This window comes from Ambystoma mexicanum, chromosome 5p, assembly GCF_040938575.1.
Source record: "Ambystoma mexicanum isolate Mex_15411 chromosome 5p, UKY_AmexF1_1, whole genome shotgun sequence".
In the NCBI taxonomy this organism is placed as follows: Eukaryota; Metazoa; Chordata; class Amphibia; order Caudata; family Ambystomatidae; genus Ambystoma; species Ambystoma mexicanum.
Window position 1 is genome coordinate 967,293,470 of NC_090930.1, and position 16,132 is coordinate 967,309,601.

A 16,132-nucleotide genomic window follows, 5' to 3' on the forward strand; every position below is an offset into this window, starting at 1 on the left:
ATCTGTGGCGAAGGGGGGCTCAGGTAAAAGTGTGCTGAGCAGGGGAGCAATACACTCCTTTGTGAGGTTCTGGTGCTGTGGGTCGCGGTCAGCGGAATGGAGACAGGTGTTGAATGTCCAACAGGTGAGATAGTGAAGTGCACTTTGTGATGGTGAGACCATGGGCAAGGGCTGTTGATATGGATTGTGACCTGGCGATTGAGGTCTGCAATCCAGTCTAGTATGCAACCTTTGGTATGAGTGGGAGTACTGACACATTGGGCCTCATTACGAGTCCGGCGGTAACCTGCTGGTTTTTCCGGCTTGGTTACCGCCGGATTCGTATTACCCTTCCGCCTCCATGATTCCCGGAATTACCGGGGCATTACAACACCGTGACCCGGGAATTCCGGAGGCGGAATTCGGTAAATCCCCATAGGACTCAATGGGAATTGGGACCATGGAAACACCGGCATCATCTCATGATGGTGCCGGTGTTTCCACGTCCGCCTGCAGGCGGGCGGTGTTAAACCCGCCAGGTCAGACCTGGCGAGACTGACACCTCCGCCTGCAGGACTCGAGATCACCCGGTATGGAAACAACGGTGGCGGGGGGTTTAACGCCACCGTTATTTCCATACTGGGTGACTCGTAATGAGGCCCATCAGTTTTATCCAGATACTATTAAAACACATGTATGTGGAAATAAAAATGTATGTCCAGTGACTGTCATATATATTGAGAATGCTGGAGTGGTGTGGCCTCTCACCCTGAATCTTTGTTTTTGTTTATTCTAGTAGATCTTTGGGAGAGGCACCAGTTTCCCAGAGAGAACAAATGCAGTGCTGGCTCATTGCACCGTGAGTTCAGGCCATGTTATTGGCAAGACCCTAACTCTTCCTAGTGCTAATATATAGTGAATGCAGAGCATTTACAGTACAAATACAGCTCAACCTTAAGCTCACAGTGGTGCTGATGGACACACAGGAAATATAAACGCTTTGCGAGAACTTGAACCCATGCTGCAGGGCATCATCCTGTTCCCAAAGCAATCATCTGGCCCCTGAACTGTCCCCTCCCTTCATTGTGAACTTTCCTGAACATACATATAATGCATTTCTCTAAATAAGATTCATTGTGCATGCTTTTTTCCTCCCTGTAATGTTATATGCCACACAAAAAGCATTTCACAAGCAAATGTCTGATGCACACAGTGTTTATTTGTGCAGCCGTGATACATAAATGGCCCATAAAATGTATTCTTATATTCTGCGAGAATATGGCAAGTTGATGGACACTATGTATTATCCAGATTGAGTTAAATTTGTGGATAAGGTATATATTGTGCCCTGGTCTTACAAAAACATGAACCTAAACCCATTACATTCCAGAAACTGACCCTGTTTTCCTCATAAACTGTGAAGACCCATGAAAATTCAAAGTCGTAGGCCTGCTTCTTTATCAAAATGCTTCTTCGAAAGATCAGATCCCTGTATAAGTCCTGAGCCTTTGTCTGAGGCAATAAGCCATTATCTATTATGCTATACTTCACGGCTTGTGATGTAAAGATATCTGTTCATCACATTAGTCTGTTAATTATGAACTCCACTAAACATGCAATTCACAGCTTTGAAAACAATGTAAATTGGCTCATTTTATAATGGACCAAATCATGATATCATATTACCGCCTATATCTTTTCAATCCTTTGATTGTTTTAAAAAAAGAAAATTACATTTGAATTCAGCAATGCACTCTGCACCATCTCCCTATGGACACAATATATGAATTTCTGGGAATTATTAGTAGATTTAAACTTTTAAACGAAAGATAATATTATATTGGTTAAAACTATGGAACGTCCCTGTGTTGTATCAGGTAAATGTGTTCATATGCAAATACATTGTTCTTCCATTACAAACATGTGTAAATATGTTATTCTACCATTTTAACCTTGAATGATTGCAGCCCACGGAGTGTACAGTATACCACATTCCATTCTGGAATGGAACATTGGGGTACTTTTGTTGGAGAGAGATGTTATGACTTGAAGGAAGAAGGCAGACTGATGAAATGGAAGATTTGGACTGCTTACTATGTTTTTATTTATGTTTTATTTTTTATTAGCATCAATTGATTTAAAACAAAATCTTAGATGCAAAACCCAACACATGAAAATACATTTAAAAACACATCAAAGAACAGTCAAATTAGTGAAACAAAAAGAAAAAAAAATATTTTTCTCAGTTGCTATTGTAGTACTAAATTTCACTGTTCAAAGACTTAAGGGATTCCGAAGTTCAGAGGGGGACACGCCCCTGTGGTGCGATGAGTCTGGGGCTGTTTTTTTTTTTTCATTTTGTGTCCATTTGCTCCAGAATGCCAAATTTGACCTTCACTATGTAACTGTTACGCTCACCTGGTTCCCACAGGGCTTTCGGGTGGAACTGGACAGCCACGGTCTCCACCAATGTGATGCGTAGTGCAGAGATGACTGACTGGACTGGCCCACCTAGCTTCGTCTGCTTGACCCGTAGAAGTAGTCTCCTAAAGGTGGAGAAAGGGAATTAGCCACCCGTGGAATTGAGTAATAGCCCCTCACTGCGTCTCCATTAATCACCTCTGATATTCCCGTTCACAAAGCTCACCTTATAGTTTTGAATGATAAGCTCTCCATCCTGCGAGGAACGCAGGGTTGCGTTGATGGCCAGTTACTTCACTGGCTTGAGGATATTGGAAGAGTTCTAGACAAATCTTGGCTCCAAAACTCCTGGCGAAGGACCGTAAGTATATAGTTCTTAAGAGTTCAAAAATGTCTGAATAATCACTCTTATCCAATTCCTTTGTTTATCTTGCAGCTTAGACCCAAAAGAAGATAGTTCTGTGGCAGCTGAAAGCGTTCAGGTAAGAGTCTGTGCTATCCCACAATGTCTGTTAAATGATGCCAAAGTTTAACTCGCTGCTTTCTCTTTTCTTACAAGTGCGGCGTAAGAAGATTTGGCGTGCTGGTTAATACCACCTCCGCCGGTAAAATCAGGTAAGTATATGGTGGCAAGAGATTGTCCTCGTTTGTTTCCCCTCGGCTCACCTTGTTGTTTTCTTGTCCCCCTTAGGTGCTGGAATGCGCCAACATAATGATGGAGACAGCACCGGATCGTAGAGATGCTGCGAGGAACGGTGAGTATGGCGCGGCGCTGGCGATGGAACGTGTTTAAAATAAAGTCTTTTTCTCGTTCAAAGGTGCGATGAATACGGAATCAGGTAAGAAACCCAATAATGTTCTGGTTCTAACCTTTCCTGACTGCCAGCATGGTGAGCGTTACGCTGCAGAATAACGCGAAGTGTGTGCTGCCCTTCGGTCGTGGTTTAAATAGCCTCCAAAGTAGTCCCAGGTAAGTATTCCTCCACAACCACACCCGAGTAACAAAATAGTCCCTAGGTAAAGTAGTCCCTTCCAAGCCTCACATGGGCTTGGATCTCTTGCAGCATGGTCTGCATCAGGTAAGTTTTAACATATGAGCCTAGCGCCTATGGCTCCAGGACTGTTCCCCCATATGAGCCTGTCGCCATAGAAGCCAGGACTGTACCCATATAGCCCCTAACAAGGGTTGCTGGGCTTTCTCTGGGTAACATGATGCCTTCTTCCGGGGTTGCTGGACTTGGTCTGGATGCCCGGGGGTAGGCATCATGACAGTAACTTGATAAGAATTTGATGGAAATAATAAATGCTTACAATTACTTTAGTATTCTTCAAGTGTGCATCTCATCACTGAAAACGAGGAAGGGATTCGAACCCGCACATGCATAGCCAAGGCACGCACTATACCTCTGGCTTTACTTGCGGATGTCGAAAAAGAGTTGGAACGTATGTTAAGTGAAGGGATCATCGAAGAAGCAGCAGAGTGGATAAGCCCCATACTAGCAGTACGCAAGCCTAGTGGAAGTGTAAGACTATGTATTGACCTGAGAGGGCTAAATAGGAATGTGTTACCAGATATGTTTCCTTTGCAAAATATTGATTGTCTGCTGTCAGAAAACGAAGGGGGAAAGTTATTCTCAATGGGAGATTTGAAAGTGGCTTACTATTAGGTCAAGCTACACCCTTCTTCTATGGATCTTACAGCATTTACAATGCCCTTTGGTTTGTATAGGTGCAGGAGGATGCCATTTGGTCTGATTTCTGCATCTAGCTTATTTCAAAGTGTAATGAATAAATTGCTCAAGGGGTTATCAAGATGATATCTTAGTGTGGGGAAGGGATGTAGAGGAACATGACAAATGATTAGAACATGTGTTGGGGAGGATGGACAAAGTAAATTTGACTATATCAATGGAAAAATGCAGGTTCAGAGTGAAGAATGTACAATATTTGAGTCATGAGTTTTCCGCTGAAGGAATAAAGCCCAAAGTGTCAATGGTAGAGGTGATTAGAATGATGAAACACCCAAGAGACAGGAAGGAGTTACACCTTCATATTTAGATCTTGTAGAGTATCATGGTACATTTGTTAAAAACCTGGCAGGAAACACAAAAGCAATAGGAATGCTGCTGAAGAAAGGAGCAAAATATATTTGGTGTGAGGAATGTGAAAAGGAGTTTGAAGATGTAAGAAGTTGTTTGATGCAGGCACCCATCTTAAAAGGATTTAAAGAGGATTGGGATGTTAAATTATTTACAGAAACCAGTGAGAATGGTTTGGGAGCTTATGCAGCAAAAGGGAAAAGATTTGGAGACAACAGCATTTGCGTCAAGAGTATTGAAGGATGCAGAGCGGATATAATCTGTCATAGAACAAGAGGCGTTGGCTTGTGTGTGGGGAGCGGAAAAATGTAAACTGTTTTTATGGGGGAGAAAATGTGTACTGGTTATGGATCATAAACCCCTCAGGGTGTTTTTGAAAAAAAAATCAAGGTTTTGATGGCATCTCTAGGAGAATTGCTTGATGGATCAGTGGGTTGCAGGGTCTGAATATGGAAGTGAAACAGGTGAAGAGTGAACTTAATGTGATTGCCGGGGCTTTATCACGTAATTCAGTGGAGGATGAGAAATGGAAAGGGTGTGAGGAGGATGGAGAAGTGTTCACAAATTGCAGAGTGGTGGACAAAAAGGAATGGGGAGAACAGTGTGAGAGGGACGAAGTGTATACCGCGGGTTGTAAAATATATGCAGGAAGGGTGGCCGAAGGAAGACACTGACGAAGAATTAAAAGAATATAGAAGAGTAAAAAATGAGTTGAATGTTGGGAAAGGGATTTTGACCTGAGGAGATAGAATGGTGGCACCAGAAGGAATGAGGCGAGTGGTACTTGGCGTAGCCCATGGAGGGCATTTGGGTGTGTCTGAGACCTAGGGATTGATTCAGCAAGCTTCTTGGTGGCCCGGATTGGATAGGGAGGTGCAGAATTTTTTTAAAGATTGTGAGGGTTGTAAAAATAGTGACAAGATTTTGTTGGCCAGGACGTCACCAATGACTGTGATTGAACCACCCAATTCTGTCTGGATGTGATTGCTGTAGGAATTCTGGGTCCGATATCGGCAAAAGGACAACAAAGTTCTTATGTTATAGTGGTTATGGATTAATTGTCCAAATGGCAGGATGTGTGCATAAGTGCGGGCAAGGTTGTGAGTTTTTTGGAAGGAGTATTTTAGAGGGAGGGTATTCCCAGGAAATTGGTATCAGATCATGAGCCACAATTAGTGCCTAGGGAAATGCAAGAATTTAAAAAAGAGAATGGAGTGGGGCATACCACAACATGCTATATAATCCCAAGGGAAATGTGACTTTGTAGAGATTCAACAGGACTTTGATGGAAGCGATACAAATTGCTGTAGCGACAGGTGGCAATTGGTCATGGGCTGTGATGGAGAGGGTCATGCAATACAAAAATTCACCCCATCAGGTCACGGGAGTTTCACTGTTTGAGGCATTGAGAAGGAGATTACCTGATACCAGGTTGAAGCCAGGATGGATGGGGAACTTTGGTGGTGATAGTGCGTCAAGAGATGATACGAGAGAGGATGATACATGACCAAATCAAAACTAAAAGGAGGTATGATGAAAAGAATTCTGTAGGGGAGCGTTTGATGTGAGAGGGTGAAGTGGTGAAGTTGAACAGTGGAAGGAGAGTGCAGAAAGGATATATGAGGTATTTCAGCCCTCTAAAGGTGGTGAGACATTTTGGAAATACTTTACATTTGAGGAATGGTGAGAAATGGAGTAAGGATAGGGTGGTAACATGTGGAATGAGGGAAGCACACAGGAAAGGTCTGTATCCATATAATTCCATGAAATGAAGGAGGTGTTGTTTTGTATCAGGTAAATGTGTACATATGTAAATACGTTGTTCTCCCATTACAAACATGTGTAAATATGTTATTCTGCCATTTTAACCTTGAATGTTTGTAGCCCATGAAGTGTACACTATTACACATTCCTTTTTGGAATGGAACATTGGGTTACTGTTGTTGGAGAGAGATGTTATGACGAAGGGAGAAGGCAGACTGATGAAATGGGAGATTGGGTCCGATTACTATGAAACTTGATGAGAATTCGATGGAAGTAATACATTCTTAGAGTTACTTCAATGAGCTTCAAGTGTGCATCTCATTACCCAGCACTGAACCTCTATCTTGAAGCTCAATGCAATGCTCTAACAGTACAGAATATTACACAAATTCTATGGCTTAACTACACCAAAAGAATTCTAGTTAACTTTGATCTGCCCAGTCTGTGGAGTAATCCTTGTATGTATAGTTTGCAGCACAAGATGATGTTCTATAGTGCATTTGAGGAATGGTACTTGAAGGATCTCCTTAATGTCTATGCGATAAGAAAATTGGACTATAGAGTACTTGAAAAATATATTGACTCTATGCATGGAGACCTATTTGGATTGTCCATTCAAGAGGATTACTAAAAGTATGATGACAAAAGAGAGACTAGGCATTTTACCACTGAGTTCTTCTCCAAGCCACTGGACAATGGAGCCTGGGAACTGTTTGCATTGTGAGGAATAGGAGCAAGCTAAGCATCACTTTATGTTTGTTTACCCATTGTATGGACAATATTGATGGTAATATCTTAGACCGCTATTGAACTCACATAATGTTCAGAGTATTAATGACGCATTGCATTGTATTGTATACAAATAATATCAGACCTGGCTTACCCTCTCTTGCAGTTTCTATCTAAAATAGCTGCTAACTGATTGATCAAGGCTTGGCTATGAACCATAAATTGGTTTGAGTTGGAATTGTAAAGAGTTGTATTCATCTTGTGGTTTATTTCTAATTTTAATAAGATGCATGGGCCTTTGAATTGTATCTTGTTTTCACTGGGAATGCATGATTTGCAGATGCATTAATCCTATTTTAACCATTAGTATTGTATGCTTTTAAGGCCTACAACCAAAAAAAGTATAATGATGTTGATGATGATTACTAGAGTTACATATCATATTAATGTTATCACAGTATCAGCTACTGGAACATGAAGGATGTCCACAAATTCAGAATGTTCCTGCAGTTCTGCATATATAGGCCTTGATAAATAATGGTGCGGGTCCAAACAAGAAATGTTAATGAGAAGATATATTTCTGTCCATTTTGATCGTAGTTCCGTTCCAGGGAGGAGCAGAGAAATACATCCTCTTGTCACATGTAAAAATACTATTGGCCAATCAAGGGAAAGGGGGGGGGGTGGTTAATTGGGAGTGTCAGTGAGTGCACTGAACCATTCATACACCCTGTCCAATATTCATACACACTGTCCAATATGAAATTGCTGTGTCAAATGATGCTGCATGGGTTGGATTTGTCAAGTATTTCAGGTCAAACACATAGGAAGTTGGTAGAGTTGTTGAAAAACCTATCCAACAGGTGCAGATTAGGGCTTCACCTGTCTGTAGCTGATGGGAACCCTCCTTAAGAAGGACTTTTCCAGAGGGAACAAAAAGGAGAAGACTGTCCAAAGGCAGAAGCAATTGTCTGAGAGGGATTTTGTAAGCAGGCGAGGTACTAGGAGCAATGCTCACTTGGATAATCTGCCTGAAGCTGTTGATTTTCCTACCTGTCCTGGGCCTTTATTTATTTATTTATTTATTTATTGTGATACAGTTTAATTTATAAACTTTACACAAAATATAAAATAAATATCATAGCCTTTTAAACAGATTAACCAAATGTGAGTAGAACAACCCCTGTGCATTTAGATAAATGTCTCAAGAATTATTAAACCACTGATAGCAATGAAAAGAATCTGCAACAAGCTATGTTACTTAATTACGACGGGGCCTGTAAGGGAAACCTTGTGGCAGTGTTCTAAAATAGAATGTCTTAGAATCTATGATTGTGCAGGGCATAATATTATCTGGCAGTAGCCAAATACTAAGTAATCCAGTAGTTTTCAGAGGGACAATTTATATCTGCATTTGTGAAATGGTGTACAACATGATTGACAGATTTGCACCAATGTATAGATTTCTTGCCTTCTGAAAACTCTAGATTACATAAAAAGAGAACCTTGAAAAGTGTTTTATACCCATTTAAGTGGAATAGGAAGGAGGTTATTTCCTTCCGTTCATTCCCAAGAAAATAAGGTAAATTCAAGTAACCAATGCCGTTTTTCTAAATACCATTGTGCAGAAAAGAAAGGATTCTACCTTATGTGGACTTCTATTGCCAATTGAAATGAAGTGTTGATTCCTTTTCTATCACAAATGTACATTCCAATGTTTGTGTGAGCCTTTGAATGAATCTAGATATTGTGCTATACAAAATACAAGCTTATATTCTAAACCCAAGCTTGTAGACAAAGTAGTCAAACATGCCCTGCACAATACTTTTTATTGTGTGTCCAAGCTAGAAACCAACCAGGCCCAACATCTAAAGTTGAATGCGGCCTGGAATAAGAAAGTTATATGTGAACCCAATGTTTTTCTATGATGCCGAAACGTGTCGATGATGTCAGAAAATCCTTTAGTGTCAAGTTACTATGAAAACATTTTGTGCTTTCTTTGAAATGTGATGTTAAGAGGTGATCATTTGAAAGTTCTTTTTGGAGAAGATTGCATATTTTTGCCTAGAATTGTGGACTTGCTTTTGTATGAATAGAGGTTTGTGTGTATTGCAAATGTAAAATATTAGTGAGATAATAGCAGGTATTTTGTGATTCATTTCTGTACACAAGCTTCCTGTATTTGTGCAGAATACTTCCACAGCATTTAAAATTCTGGGAACCTGCCTTTTTTTTAATTTATATTTTAATTAAACAGAATATTCAGAGGAAAAACAGCCTGTTTCTTGTCCCAAAAGTTTAGGATGGGGTTGTTGTGGTGAGAATTTTCAGATTTGGGGATGTTTCTATGTAAAACAAAATTAAAAAACGGATACATATTCCATAGATTAAAGTCATTAGAGAACACAAAAGTCGATTCCATTATAGTATTTGGGAAATGGGTTTTTATCCTCATTACTCAATCCATTGCCAAACGCAAAGATGAACTCCTAAGCCAATTATATGATTCAAACACATTCATTTCTTGAAAGGGGCAAAGAACTTGCAACAAATGTCGATGGAAAACCTCAGAGCATCAAAGCGGGCCTAGTTCACATCCATTCCAACACAATGGAAACCATTGAATCAGAGACAATCCCAATACCACACTATCACACAAGAAAATGCACAAGTCGTGTTTTCTCTTTTTGAGCAAAACCGAACAGGCCATTTGAGGAAATAGCAACACACATTGGTGTGTCAACAACCACAAACTAGTGGTTGGCCAGTTTGAATTTCGTTGGTCTAGGACATTGCTTGAAAAGCTACAGTTAACAAGTCTTTATTTGTTCTTCAAAACACTCAGACATCAGGACCTAGAAATATCAAATGATATCATTGGCTCCTCAAAAGAGGGTCATTTTCTCATCCCAAGGGTCGTTAAAAAATGCCAGTAAAAGGTGCAGCAATGCCCACCAGCACTTTTACAGGTCATGGGGATTTTGGTGGGTAGATGAAGCGCAGCTGATCATGTATGTCTGCTAGCCTTACTGAACCACCTTGGAAGTCAAACAGCACTATTGCCAGCAAAAAATGTGCATGCCTATTAAAAATAGCTCTGAAAGAATGTGCGCCTCTTCTTCTCCCACGTGCGTATGCAAGTTACAGGCTACTAAAACACTTCCTTTCCAAACCTGTACAATGCAATTCAACTAAACTGTGAACATGGGAATCTAAGAAAGGAATGACCAACCGCGCCTGAAGAAGGGATCCATATCTTCTCTTGAAGCCTCAGACTAGGCAGAAAACAGACATGCTGAGCTGGTAGGATGCTCAGGGGCAACGCATTTGTCTCGGAAGCAAGACAAAGCAGAGCAACACAGGTTCGAATCATGGTCCCATTATAAAAGTTTAATTAATTAATACTGTACAATACCTTTGTAATGAGAAGTTTGGCAGGTTTCACCTGATTTTGAACTTTGACATCTGACACTTCAGAGGCCTTTTGCTCTAATTTAAAGTAGTTTATGCTGAATGATGCCACAAAATGTCTTTAAAGCTAATCGGACATCATTGGGCACATGGGCATCCTGGAACACGTGTTCTGATGATTGGTGATGTTGCAAGTCCACTCAAAGATAGCTTGGATTGTTTACTTTGAATACATAGCTTCTTCTAGCCTGAGCCCCCGCTTTTCATGGTACATTGTGGTATATTTGAACACCATGTCATTTTAGTAAATAATGGCATAGTTCAAAGAACAAGCTGCAGGTAGCTAACACATTAATTACAGAATATGTACACTTTTATTACAGGTTAATGTTAATATTTCCATTTCCAGTGGCAGCAGAATGTGTTTGTCTTGGTTGATGTAAATATGTTAGTTTGGCAATAAATGACTGCTTTGTGATTTTGGTGGTGCTGTATATTATTTTGGGGTTATTTATTTGTGATATTAAATATCTGAGTCACAGGTACGGCACACAAACGACACAATGATTCAGAAGAAATATACGCAAACAAATGCTTATCAAATGCTTACGAACAATCAAAACATTTAAATGTCTCAGCATGTTAAACCGCTGTGTCGCTCGGGTGCAAATGATGAAACAGAATCATAGGTAAGGATAATTTGCCTTTTCTTTTAATTACCTTTATATCAATATAGATTTGGAATCATTTTTAAGTTATAAAATGTCGGAGAAATACCATTCTACCCTGTGAGTCACAGCAAAAATGGTTTTGCCAAATTCAAGCAAAAGGTATTTGCAGACCTGATTGGTCTTATAATTTGCCAGATAGACATCACAGCAATGCAGTGATTTGGACGTCGAACCAACATGACTTACCTTATGGATATACTGTGTTGCGATTCCTCGGAGTCGACAATAGTAATGGAGATGTTCCCAGCCAGTCAATAGCTCGTCCAGGGCATCCTGCTGTGGACAGTATCCGATTAGTGTGCCTTCCGTGCTTGCAGTCAGTATGTCCCTTTCAGAGCTATTCCCCAAAGAAAACAGAAATAAGAGTTAATACCGCACATTCAAAGCTTCATTCGATATAAATACATATTGTTCCACATTGTTTTAGTTAATTATGAATCTTGAATCATTCCGCTACATGTTACAGATAAAACATAAAACATTCTACTGAGTGAGGAACTTCTTGAGTGGGGATCTCATAAGGTGTACTCTCGCGACCCGTATGTTAGTGCTATTAAGGTTGGCAATGGTTTTCTTATTTTATTATTTTATTCTTGTGTCGCAAGGATGTAGGTCAACACGGAGACATAGTGTCCCTCAGCTCCGTTTGTAAAGTAAGCAGTAGTTTGTTTGTGCCTACACCTCTTTGCGCCAAATTTCTGATGTAAATGAATAAAAGTACGTAGTCAAGTTTCTTCAAGTATATTTTCTTAATTTATTTGATATATGTTCTGCCCATATGGATGACACGTGTTTCGGCGTTTCATTGGCGCCTTTTTCAAATCCGGGCTGAATGCAAGCGTAACATGTAATAAAACAAAACACAAAATATAACATATGAAATAGCATTTTAGCATATTTTGTAACACATTTAGTAGTTAGAATAGTAATTTAGGCTGTGTAGTATATCCTTTTGGCATTCTCAAATTGCATGAACACCTAAAAGTGCAGCATCTCTTAGTTACCTCAAATGCTTAAAAATAAATCCATTACAGTGACTATGTTAGTTTTTTAAAATTAAATTTGTGCAATCCGAAAAAGAAGTAAGTATGGGATGGCATGGACCTAACAATTTTTGGCTGTCAGAAAAGCATGTAAATTTGTTTTCTTACCCTTATTGAATGTAGTGCGAATCTCCCTTTCCTTATTTCCGGGAATTAGTTTTTAGTTGAAGTGTATCACGGTAGTTCCAGGGTTAAATCCCACCTAGAACAAATTTGGTTGTTCTATTATGCTAACATTAGCCTTTTAACCTTCTATCGGATTGATTCTTTATGCATGATTCCCTGGCATATATTTAGACACATTTTAAACTCTGGTAAGCATGACTAGTAACATCTTTCTCATTGCATTTATGTAAAAAGTGCTATTCATATTTGCAATCCTCCAATCGCATTACATATCCTTGGTCTCATGCATTCTGTTACTCTAGCGGTCACTAGGAATTACTTTTTCAGTTACAATGACTGGTAACCGATTTGCTTCCCATTTGTGTTTACCAAAACACCCTTTCGCGTGAGTTTGAAATCCCAACCAAAATATATTTTGTTTATGCCACTCGGCATCAAGCGTGCTGAATTCCACATTGAGCATGCTTGTAGCGGTGGTCTTTCCACCCCTTAAAAGCGCTTACCTACAAAATTCTCTTGCTCCTGCCTCAAGCATCGGGGGTCCTGTTTCGGTTCTGACAAATCCTTGTTCATAAAGAGTTACAGATTGCTAGTCCCTCTTTCCTTTTGTTCATTTACTAAATTTGGCGGCCATACTTTGGGCTGAGTTTTAGTACGTAAGTCCTTTTTTCCTTTTTGATATTTAAAATGATCTGTTGCATTTGTGTTTAGTGTAACATTGATTTGAATTTAAACTTCCGTATTTATCTTGCGCGGCTGATCTGTTACTTATTATTATGTCCAAATTTACAAAAATTTAAGTTAAAGGAGTAACTAATTTTTCACTATGTTTATTAGTATTTTTTTCCTTCCCCCCCCGCAATCTCTGTATATTATGTATACCTAAGACAGTTTCCTGTTGGGAATGGTGCATTATGGTAACTTTAGTTTTCTTCATTAACCATTATTTTCTCACTATATTTTATTAGCATTCTTTTCACAATTTCAAAATGGTGCATTGTGGTACCTGTGGTTTGATGTAAATTTCGCCTCTCTCATCTGTTTAACTTTCATCTGATTAGCGGTTTCGCCCATATATAGGATCTCCCCATGTGTATATCTGAAGCATATGTTTTAACATTGCAGTATTCAATAATATTTTTCTATGCAACAAATTATAATTGAACAAAATATAAAACAGGAAAAAAAATATTTTTGTAATTAATGAAAACATTTGCAATATTCATAACAAGAGTCCTGTATATTATCATTTTTTTTTGTTTTGTTTCTGCTATTTCTCTGCTACTTCTCCAGCATCACAAAAAGTGAATCATTTCATTGTCTGAATTTAATCCATGTTCCAATTTTTGAAAATGACAGATTAATCTGGCTTCTTCTTGCCTTAAGCAAAGTTCTTGATTTCCTCCTCATTTGCCCATTTTGATTCTTTTCAGTCCAATAAATCTAATGTCTTTTTTATTATGCATTTGGTGTTGGTTTTGCCAATGAACAGATAACGGGAGGTTTTTGTCTTGACTTCCTATGGCTGAAATATGTTCTCTAATTCTAGTTCTTAACTCCCGAATGGTGCTCCCAATGTAGAGCAGATTACAGACACATATCACTGCCTAGACCACATGTTTGGATCTACAATTAATTTGTTCCCTAATCTTTGTTTTGACACCTTCTTGGTTCGTTAAAGTAACTGTTTCTTGTAGTGCATAGTGGCACATCGAACAGAAGCCACATATTCTGAAACCTGAATGTGGTTGTCGTAGCCATGTTTGTGATCTTGTTTCTTCTTCTTCCTCTTCGGACATCATAGAAGGACTCAACATGTTTTTCAGAGTTCTGGCTTTCCTATAAATTATTGTTGGATAATCTTGTATGTGTTTCTCGATATGTGGGTCTAGTTTGCAACAAGTTTGGAAGTAAAATAGTGGAAATACCTGCAGCACTTGATGGGAAATGTTTCCTCCACTTTAACTACAAAGTCTGGGGGAACATCTGTGGACAGAATTTTCAGCCGTGCTAATTTCATCCAAATCCCCATGCTGTACTGTTGGAATCCATGGAAAGGGACCAACACTGCCTTACCACCACTTGTAGTCTAGTGAATTTACCATCGACTCTGGAGGATAGCTCAGGAGCAACGTGCTCGCCTTGGAAGCAAGGCGACACGGAGCAACCCGAGACCGCGATTAGACACCTCTGGGTATTATGTGGGTTATAAATAACCTATCATATCATCAGACCGAGTGACAGTAATGCTAATTAGGTGTGGCGAAATTACCGTCAAACTCATAATGAGATCAATTAAGCTAGTAATGTAGTCAGAGCAGCCTAGATCAACGTGTTTCTCAGAGTCCGTATGCGTTGAAACTGACATGTCATGTAAGATCAAAAAATACTCAACTTTGGAGCAAGGGGCTGTCTATGTAACTTCCAAAGATGTAGTGGGTGGGCCCTTAAGTCTCCACCCTTCATTAAATCAGAGATGCATCTGCATAGCTAAAGAGCTGACCCGCAAAAGCCAGTCAAGGGAACTTCTGCTCAGCTAACGAACACACCATTGCATGGCATGGGCACATGTAGCTTTGTGCACCACTAAGAGGCTCTTTAGAAAGTTACAGGTCGTTCTTCCTGAACACGAATGCTGATGGAACATTGATGAAACATAAGATAACACAGATGGAACTACAGCAACAAATGTTGTAGTAGAACTCCATGGCAATCTTACTATGATGGTTTTAAAATGCAGGTGCACGCAGAATATCTCAATGTAATGCATACACATGAAAGCTATTTGCCATTCTCCATGTCCTGCCCTCTTTTACTAACAGGTTCCACCTGGTGCTGAAACATCACCTGCACCGTGGACTATATTTCATCCTAGATACACATTTTAATGTATGTGCACTCCCCTGATCCTAGGCTCATCCACCTCGTTACATATGGGGCTCCATTACCCATTCTCCACTGTGTCATTGCTGTGACAGAGGTGGCCTTGCTCATCACGTCCCAGCACCTTAACTACTCTGCTGTTACTCCATAGTCACCCATCACCCAGAGTAACTTAGTGGGCATTAGAATGAATCCCCTGTCACAGATATCACAAAAGCAAATCTCACATGTCTATGCAGAACAGATATTGGTCCCATAAAGGGCAATGATGTCCCAAATCTTTCCTTGGAATGCCAAAAGTAATCACTTCTGGGGTTTGCGGCTTATGTGCTGGACAATCCCTCACAACATGCCGTGCATCCACATCCATCGCTAGCCAGCTGGCATGCCTCTCAGCTGCTTATTAGTAATATTTCTCGCCAAGTACCCCTAATGATCTAACTTGTTCTGTCATGTGAGACTACATGGGGTATATAAAGTGCACCTCTACCATTTACATGATCTTGCGGCACAGATCTTCTCATGTTATCACAGAGGGCCTCATTCACGGAGCGTTATCCAATGGGGTTTTGCAGTTATAAAACGCTTCTGTGAATTGGACTCTTGATCCTTTTCGGTGCCAGTACATTTTAATGTTGCATGAATACTTCCAGGTTTCAGAAAAATGCATGAAACTGCCTATCCCAGCCTGCATGTGACAACAATATCATTAATACAAAATAAGCATACATTTCCATCAGTTTGCCTTTCTCTGCGAGCAACATTAAAATTGTTTCTATTCATGCAATATGGTCATGAAAAGGAACCCATTTGGATCCATTGAGTTGCCCGGTCATTGTGTACACAAGTGAGTATGGCAACTAAATGAGTTACTCTGAAAGGATAAACCTAGTGATGCGATATGATATTCAGAAGTATCCTGTCACAGAAATAATGGGATACTAGC

General features: G+C 39.8%; 1 protein-coding gene across 1 annotated transcript in view; it reads right to left on the bottom strand.

Moving 5' to 3' along the window:
* Positions 1-16,132, bottom strand: part of ABCA13 (ATP binding cassette subfamily A member 13) — a 2,251,223-nt gene that overhangs the window by 388,645 nt on the left and 1,846,446 nt on the right. Inside the window, exon 42 of the mRNA XM_069613428.1 lies at positions 11,321-11,471. Within this exon, the coding sequence (XP_069469529.1) occupies positions 11,321-11,471 (151 nt within the window). The remainder of the gene's footprint in view (positions 1-11,320; positions 11,472-16,132) is intronic.